Source organism: Salmo salar, chromosome ssa13 (assembly GCF_905237065.1).
Source record: "Salmo salar chromosome ssa13, Ssal_v3.1, whole genome shotgun sequence".
Taxonomy (NCBI): domain Eukaryota; kingdom Metazoa; phylum Chordata; class Actinopteri; order Salmoniformes; family Salmonidae; genus Salmo; species Salmo salar.
Window position 1 is genome coordinate 15,998,241 of NC_059454.1, and position 9,785 is coordinate 16,008,025.

Below are 9,785 nucleotides of genomic sequence, written 5' to 3' on the forward strand. Positions count from 1 at the left end.
TGTTTGTTTGATTTGTTAATGGGGGTCTTTGTAGGCCCCATTTGACAGTGCATTGGGGAAGTTTCTGATGCAATCATAAAGGGATGTTTTTATGAATGGGGCTTTGACAGACGGCTATGAGCTAACAACAGCAGAGGAAGGAGCTCTCTCCTCACGGAGACTGGCCTGGAATGATATAAATCATACTGACGGTTGGAGTTTGGTGTCAGACGCCTCGTCTTTCTACACACACACACACACACACACACACACACACACACACACACACACACACACACACACACACACACACACACACACACACACACACACACACACACACACACACACACACACACACACCACAGACACACACACACACACACAGAGTCATATTTATCACATGTATCCCTCGTCTACAGTATCTCCCTGGGACATGGTCTTTCAGCGCGTGGGAGGTTGGTGGTGAGCTGAGGAGGAATCAAATAGGGGGACATTGATAAGAGGAGGACAGGCTGCTCTGATGAAGGGACAGGACAGCCTCTCTGGGTCTTTGGTTTCCTCTGCTCCTCACTGGGCTGTTTATCTGGGTCAAAGCCCCCACCAGGTCTGACCTAGTAGTATACTATCCTGTATACAGAGCCTTCAGAATGTATTCAGAGCCCTTGACTTTTTCCACATTTTTGTTGTGTTCCAGCCTGAATTTAAAATGGATTAAATGTAGATTTTGTGTCCCAGGCCTACCCCATAATGTCAAAGTGGAATTATGTTTTTGTTTTTAGTTTATGAAATTAATTACAAATGAAAAGCTGAAATGTCTTGAGTAAATAAGTATTCAACCCCTTTGTCATGGCAAGCCTAAATAAGTCCAGCAGTAAAGATTTGCTTAACAGGTCACATAATAAGCTGCATGGACTCTGTGTACAATAATAGTTTTTAATATGATTTTTGAATGATTACATCATCTCTGTACCCCAAACATAAAATTATCTGTACGGTCCCTCAAACACAGATTCAACCACAAAGACTAAGGATGTTTTCAAATGCCTCGCAAAAAAGGGCATCTGTTGGTAGATGGGTAAAAAAAATATTGAATATCCTTTTGAGCATGCTGAAGTTATTAATTACACTATGGATGGTGTATCAATACACCCAGTCACTACAAAGATACAGTAGAGGCGTCCTTCCTTACAGTTGCCAGAGAGGAAGGAAACTGCTCAGGGATTTTGGTGATTTTAAAACAGTTAAGAGTTTAATGGCTGTGGATGGATCAACAACATTGTAGTTACTCCACAATACTAACATAATTGACAGAGTGAAAAGAAGGAACCTGTACTGAATAAAAAATATTCCAAAACATGCATCCTGTTTGCAACAAGGCACTAAAGTAATACTGCCAAAAAATGTGGCAAAGCAATTTACTTTTTTTTCCTGAATACAAAGTGTTAGTTTTGGGGCAAATCCAATACAAGACATTATTGAGTACCACTCTCCATATTTTTATTCATGGTGGTGGCTGCATCATGTTATGGGTGTGCTTGTAATTGTTAAGGACTGGGGAGAATTTCAGGATAAAAAAGAAACGGAATGGAAATAAGCACAGGCAAATCCTAGAAAACCTTGTCTGCTTTTCAGCAGATACTGGGAGATGAATTCACCTTTCAGCAGGACAATAACACAAAGAAGACAGTGGATGTTGCAAGTTACAGTTTTTACTTAAATATGCTTGAAATTCTATGGCAAGACCGGAAAATTGTTGTCTGGCAATTATCAACAACCAATTTGACAGAGCTTGAATAATTTACAAAAGAATAATGGGCAAATTGGGCTCTCGAGTGGCGCAGCGGTCTAAGGCACTGCATCGCAGTGCAAGATGCTTCACTACAGTCCCTGGTTCGAATCCAGGCTGTATCACATCTGGCTGTGATTAGGAGTCCCATAGGACAGCACACAATTGGCCCAGCGTCGTCCGGGTTTGGCCGTCATTGTAAATATGAATTTGTTCTTAACTGACTTGCCTAGTTAAATTAAATCAAATAAATAATGTTACATAATCGAGGTGTGAATTTTTTTTAATGATCTTCCACTTTGACATTACAGAGTATTTTGTGTAGATTATTGACAAAAAATTACAATGAAATACATTTTAATCCCACTTTGTAACAACAAAATGTAGATAAAGTAAAGGGGTATGAACACTTTGAAGCAGTGGAACTTCACTTCTACAGTGGTGTAACGTCACTTCTCCGAGAGTAAGTGTAAAGCTCGATGTGATGGTAGGTCAGTGTAAGGTAGTGATGGCGTGTAGCTTAGTGATGCTAGGTCAGTGTAAGGTAGTGATGGTGTGTAGCTTAGTGATGCTAGGTCAGTATAAGGTAGTGATGGCGTGTAGCTTAGTGATGCTAGGTCAGTATAAGGTGGTGATGGCGTGTAGCTTAGTGATGCTAGGTCAGTGTAAGGTAGTGATGGCGTGTAGCTTAGTGATGCTAGGTCAGTGTAAGGTAGTGATGGCGTGTAGCTTAGTGATGCTAGGTCAGTATAAGGTAGTGATGGCGTGTAGCTTAGTGATGCTAGGTCAGTATAAGGTGGTGATGGCGTGTAGCTTAGTGATGCTAGGTCAGTGTAAGGTAGTGATGGCGTGTAGCTTAGTGATGCTAGGTCAGTGTAAGGTGGTGATGGCGTGTAGCTTAGTGATGCTAGGTCAGTGTAAGGTAGTGATGGCGTGTAGCTTAGTGATGCTAGGTCAGTGTAAGGTGGTGATGGCGTGTAGCTTAGTGATGCTAGGTCAGTGTAAGGTAGTGATGGCGTGTAGCTTAGTGATGCTAGGTCAGTGTAAGGTGGTGATGGCGTGTAGCTTAGTGATGCTAGGTCAGTGTAAGGTAGTGATGGCGTGTAGCTTAGTGATGCTAGGTCAGTGTAAGGTAGTGATGGCGTGTAGCTTAGTGATGCTAGGTCAGTGTAAGGTAGTGATGGCGTGTAGCTTAGTGATGCTAGGTCAGTGTAAGGTAGTGATGGCGTGTAGCTTAGTGATGCTAGGTCAGTGTAAGGTAGTGATGGCGTGTAGCTTAGTGATGCTAGGTCAGTGTAAGGTAGTGATGGCGTGTAGCTTAGTGGTTGTTTTTGTGTTTTTGTCTCCGTAGGTATCAGGCCGTGTGTCAGTGGGCCTGGGCTCCTCCAGGGCCGGGGCCCCCCCACCACACTTAGACACCCACCCCACCTTCCTCCTCTCCCAGCAGCCCTGGATAGCTGACCGCTCAGCAGAAGTACCCCTCTTTTACCTTCTCTCGTTCATATCTCTCCCGTTTTTTTCTCTACTCTTCTCCCCATCTCCATTACACACTCTCTCCGCTTTCTCTTCCCCTTTCTTTCCCCTCCACTCTCCCATCTTACATCTTACCTCTTACTGTCTGTTCTCTCATATCTCCCATTCTACTCTTCTCTCTCTTTGTGCCTGTTTCTCTCTCTCTCTCCATCTCTCCACCACTCTCCCCCTCTCTCTCTCTCTCCATCTCTCTCTCTCCATCTCTATCCCCGTCTCTCAGAGTAAAAAGTGATTGGCCCAGCTTTCTCTATCCCTCTCAGAATTCTAAAGTCATGACATGCTCCCCACTGAGCACCACAATTAACAAATCTCCCTCAGAAATCAACCTCTCACATTTTTGGCACTGGAGTGCAGATGACAATCTTTGTGCGCATAGCTAGCCCACTCGCAGAAAAAACACGGAGGGGGGACAAAATACGAACTGGTCCATTTGATTTCCTTAGTGGTTGTTCTGTGCTGTTCTTTCAGCTCTTTCCCTTCAATTACACAATTTCAAAAACGATCAGTAATCTTGCAGATATTTGTGTGTAATACAGCTTCTCAGAACTATTTTTCTCCCCCTACGAGTGTTTTTCCTTGTCTCAGTTTGGGTGTTTGGACTGTTGTTTCCATGGGGCCTGTAGTAGTAGGAGTGTGTCTTGGATAGAGAAACATTCTAGTCTTCTAGAGGATGAATCATTATGGCCCTCTGTGTGTATTGGAGAGTGTGTGCGTCCACGTTTGCCCTCCACGTTGTGTTTATGTACTCAACAACGTCTCCAAGGTGATTGTGGAGGTTGGAGGATATGTGTCACGTCCACAAATTGACGGTGGGAGAAGAATTACCAAACTTTGACCTAAGAGATTCTATATTTTCTCTGGAGCAGAAAATACAAACATTTGACCTCTCAACCAAACCTGAGCCGCATGTTTTATCAGCATGATTCTCTATATATCTCCTGTCAGTCCTCTGAAGGTGTGTGTTCTATGTGTTGGTCTGATGTGTTGGTCTGATGTGTTCTATGTATTAGTCTGATGTGTTCTATGTGTTAGTCTGATGTGTTCTATGTGTTAGTCTGATGTGTTCTATGTGTTAGTCTGATGTGTTCTATGTGTTAGTCTGATGTGTTCTATGTGTTGGTCTGATGTGTTCTATGTGTTGGTCTGATGTGTTCTATGTGTTGGTCTGATGTGTTCTATGTGTTAGTCTGATGTGTTCTATGTGTTAGTCTGATGTGTTCTATGTGTTGGTCTGATGTGTTCTATGTGTTGGTCTGATGTGTTCTATGTGTTGGTCTGATGTGTTCTATGTGTTGGTCTGATGTGTTCTATGTGTTGGTCTGATGTGTTCTATGTGTTGGTCTGATGTGTTCTATGTGTTAGTCTGATGTATTCTGGGTTTGAGTTGTGTGTAATAGGTCTTTGAGGAGCTTTCGGTTTTGCTCCATTCAGAATTGCTAAGGTATTTTATTATGGTTTAATGTGTGTGTGTTGTGACTGACAGGTAGACCAGCAGAAGCAGGAGCTGAATAAGAAGGAATCAGAGATGCAGGCCCTACAGACCAAACTGGATGCTCTTACCAACCAGAACTCAGACTGCAAACAGCACATAGAGGTGCTCAAGGAATCACTCAGCGCCAAGGAGCAACGCTCTACCACACTGCAGACCGAGGTGAGAGTGTTTAAAATACTGCACACACACACACACACACAGGCTGGCAGGCTAGGGAGAGGCCTGTGCAGATCTTACCTAGTCAGGGCTTTCCATTTAGTCTGTCTGGCCTAGTGCATTGGGTCTGTCTGGGAGAAAGAGCAACAAGCTCACGGGTTGACCAATTTGACTTCAGATTCTGACGTTTATCCACGTTTCTCCAAACGTCCAATTTCGAAGTTGCTCCAAAAGTCAAAATGTGGATGTGATTTGGACACCCTAGGTTGCGACTGTGACTCCTCCTTCTTCATGCGGCTCCTCCCCCAGATAAGGATTGAAACCCCAACAAAATGAAACAAGTGTCTGGCACTGGGCTACAACACCATAGCAAAACCCACGCCTAATCAATGGTAATAGCGCTCACTGTTGCCCCTAGTGGCGGATTTTAAAGGTATCTCAAGATGTCCTCAGGACATGGACCAACGTCCAATTTCTAAGTAAATCTTGAGCGACTTGGCAGGAGAGAAAGTGAGGGAGGCTGAGGGAGACTGGCAGTGTTTTCATCTCTCTGTCTTTGAAGTCTGTGGGTCTAATGATTTTATAAGATGGGGGGTGAGGAGGGGGGAAGGTTAGCATTTTTCTCCAAACTTCTGTGGAGTTGGAAGCGATACTTTAGATGTCTTTGTGCGCGGCAGCGGAGAGCGGCTCACTAACGATGTCCACTCTTCATTACAGGAAGCAATTTGGGCCGAAATTAGGGCTAATAGTCTATACATGTGCAAGGAATTTTGGCGTAGGGGTGAGCTGAATACATCATACTTAAACGCCCACAAGAGCTGGAGCTGAAAGACGATGCCCATAGCTCACCCATGATGTTGCACAACGATTTAAGTCAATAAGTCATAATGTTAGTCAAAGTATGAAGTGGGAAATCTGTGTCAATGCATTGTTTTTCCCTATGCTAATCAGTTTCAGTCTACATTTATTCAGGGCTGGGTTTTATTTTAAAGTTACCACCCACCACCATGCCATTGTTTATTAATCAGAAACACTAGCAAAGAGTTTCTGATGAATACTTTTCACTTATTTTTTAGGTAGTCTGTATATATAGCGTGGCCAAATCCATTCATCTTGGGGCGACAGGGGGAGCGGGGCTCCAAAATTCAATATCACATGCAATTTTTTACATGTAAAAACATTTTATAAATAGTAAAATTGCATGGGATATTGCATTTTAGAACCCTGCTCCCCCCGTGGCCCCAAGATGAATGGTTTTGACCACACTAGAAAACCAAGTATCTATCCTATTATGAAAAAGCACCCGCAAAAGAAAATTCCACAAGTTTATTTATTTTGTTGTGCTGTTGTTACATTTGTATTGGTGTTTCGTGTCTGATGCGGTGTTGTTACATATCATTTGCAGTGTTCATCATAAGAAAAGTCATTACTTCCCCTAGTTGTGAGAACCATGGCATGAGCATGGGGCTGACTTGGCATTGCTGTAGCGCCGCCGAATAGCCTGCCAACAGTCTACCAAAGTTGCACTGTGTCCATTACAACGTAGAAAAACATTTCTCTAGTCCAACATATTACCGAAGATTCATCTGATTCTTTCTTTTTCTATGGCGGATTTGCGGCCACAATTTATGGAAGATGGCAAAGTCAAATATACTGGTTTCCCCAATCCATCTGTGGCAAAGTTTTCACTAAATGCTTATGACAAATCCAGCTCCAGAACCAGCCATAACCTAGCCAGTTGGCTAATCTTTTGAATATGGTGTCACAAAACAGATAACATTAGCTAGCTAGATAAGGTTAGCATGCTAGCTACACTGACAGCTGTCAGTGGCCTACTTGTTGTTATTGGCCCACTCCATATGGAAATCAGCACAATGTTCCCACACTCAGTTCAGGTAATATGTATTAGTAGCCTGCGTCATTCTTCTGAGGTGGAACCTAAACGAGAATTTACGCTCTAGGACAGGATTTAACGTTGAAATAGGGGCTGCATTGCCCTCTGGTGGGGGTCTTTTAAAATAATTTACTATCAGTGTGTATGTGTGTGTGTGTGTGAGATTGTGTGTTTGACAGAGGGTCAATGTATAATTGGATGTAATGCACCTGACATTTGACACTTCACTCTAACATGAGAGGCTGCTGGGATATGGATGGCCCCAATGGGATCTGACGGCCCTAATCCCCCCCCCTCAATATCCTCCTCTGTCCTTGTGGCCATCAGTTTATCTTGCCCTCCAGCTCTACCAGAGTGGATCAAAGCCCTCCAGCTCTATCAGAGTGGATCAAAGCCCTCCAGCTCTATCAGAGTGGATCATTGCCCTCCAGCTCTACCAGAGTGGATCAAAGTCCTCCAGCTCTACCAGAGTAGATCAAATCCCTCCAGCTCTATCAGATTGGATCAAAGCCCTCCAGCTCTATCAGAGTGGATCAAAGTCCTCCAGCTCTACCAGAGTGGATCATTGCCCTCCATCTCTACCAGAGTGGGTCAATGCCTCACAGCCAGGTTCCATAGAGGCTGACAGTCATGATACTGACTCACTCAGGGTAGGAGGGGTAAAGGGAGGGCCACAGACCCACAGACAGGCAGACACTCTGGTATGGAAAAGAAGAGATGGCTAGAGAGAACAGACGATGCAGTGTTGATTTGAGGGAAGTAGAGAATCAAGGAAGACATAATAGAATGGAATGGAAGAATGGAAGTGCATTTATCAGTCCGTCAAAGTTAAGGACCGCTCCTAAATGGGGTTTATTGAATCACTCTCTTGGTTTTCCTCTGTGGGAATGGAAAAAGATGCGTGTCTCTGTGTGTGTTTAAGCACAGCATTGTGGAGGGTGCAGTTGGAGAATTCAGAGAGGGGTGTACCACTGTTTGCTGGAGAGTTAGTATCACAGTTTAACTTTGAAAAGGTACAACAATAATGACTCAATGCAGCGTTTTACCATGCTGTCTTTGTTAACCGGCTAAAACTGGAGTTGATCCCGTCCCTGATGCCTGCAGAGCAGTGGCTCTGTTGTGTTCAGCAGTGGGGGCTATGGGTCGGCCCACTCTGAGCCTCGTGCTGCGACCATGTTGATAAATCACAGTGTGAAAATGAGTCCCACCTGTGCAACTGGCCTCCACAAAGGAGCCGGCAGGAGCCGACTTGTCCGCCAGGTCACCAGCACAGCCAGGGGGGGAAACAGGAAAACACCCGCCACTCAAACCATGTCACAACACCGGGTCACCAGCACAGCCATAGGGGGAAACAGGAAAACACCCGCCACTCAAACCATGTCACAACACCGGGTCGCAGTATGTGGCAGGGCCAGCGACTGTGTTTGCGGTCGAGCACTCATAAACCCTGGCGACCCCAAACCATGTCACACACACACAACCCCAACCTTGTGCAAATACACGTCAGTTTTATGGTGCCCTTTTAAAATCCAATGAGAGTTGGATTACCACCTTTCATAGTTGTCTCTAAAATCATCAGCTGTGAAGTGCTTTTGTTTGACATTGTTCGTTATCCAGGTTTGTGTGTGTGCATATGCGTGTGCTTGTGTGTGTATGCGTGTGTGTGCATGGTAGTAACCCCAGTAGGGGTGTGTCTGTGTTGTTGTTTCCTGATCTCTGTGTGATGAATGGCCTGCATGGGTAGTGAGTCGTGAAAAGAGATGTGGTCTGAACCATGCTAACACAGAAACATGTAGGCTCACCCTATTCTGGTCTCTCGCTCACTTGCTTTTTGTCTCTGTCTCTGTCTCACTCTCTCTCTCTCTCTCTCTCACTTTCTTTTTGTCTTTCTCTCTCTGTCTCTCACTTTCTTTTTGTCTCTATCTCGCTTTCTTTTTGTCTGTCTGTCTCTCTCTCTCTCTCTCTCTGCCTCCCTCTCTCTTTTTGTCTCTGTCTCTGGCTCTGCCTTTCTCTCTTTCTTTTTGTCTCTGTCTGTCTCTCTCTGTCTCTCATCTGAGGATGTTGAGGCAGGTGAGATCCTTCATATGGTAGGAACCAGGAATTAAATTGACTGTAAAAGTCAGGATTAACCCAATGCCAGGAATACATCAAATATATCCTAACCCCTTACCAATAGAGTTGGTTTGAACTGGTCTGATCTGGACTGGAACTGGGGTTTTGTGATTTGTTACGATGCTGTTGTCCATTTTAAACGGATTTGACCTAGTTTGAACCGCCTCGAATGGGTTTGGAACTCATTTGACCTGGTTCGACCGCTGTGACCGTTCTCCGGCCGTCCTCTGTTCCTGTGTTCCGTCAGTGTGGTTTGGGACGTGGTGTTAGCTGTGGAGTGTAAGGGCCCCCAGAACAAACATGGTGCGGTCCAAAGTAAAGCCCCCGCGTACAGGAGAGGCCATGTGGAAAAACCATAAAGAGGAGTTATAGGGGTCAGAGTGGGGATGAGATATTTAATGGTTTACACAGAGGGAGACGTAAACATGTGTGAGGCTGAACACACATCACAAATGGTAAAATACACACACACACATTGCATGCTCCAAAACACATACTGCACGCTCAAACACACAACATACTACATCATTAACTTTGCAGTCCTCCCAGATCTCTCTCTCTCTCTCTCTCTCACACACACACACACACACACACACACACACACACACACACACACACACACACACACACACACACACACACACACACACACACACACACACACACACTGCCCACCCATGATACATTTCCTATAGTGCCTAATGTCCGTGTAACAGGTGTGTGTTGTTGGCTTTAAACTGTAGGTGGTCAGGAGGTCAGTAAGCACACATATACGTATGCACACACACACACATACACACACACACACACACACACACACACACACACAC

At 44.5% G+C, this 9,785-nt stretch overlaps 1 protein-coding gene across 2 annotated transcripts in view; it reads left to right on the forward strand.

Moving 5' to 3' along the window:
- LOC106566523 (ERC protein 2) overlaps positions 1–9,785 on the forward strand; it is a 448,684-nt gene that overhangs the window by 102,560 nt on the left and 336,339 nt on the right. For both annotated transcript variants that reach the window (XM_045692987.1, XM_045692988.1), the window contains exon 5: positions 4,785–4,952. In XM_045692987.1, coding sequence (XP_045548943.1) covers positions 4,785–4,952 — 168 coding nt within the window. The remainder of the gene's footprint in view (positions 1–4,784; positions 4,953–9,785) is intronic.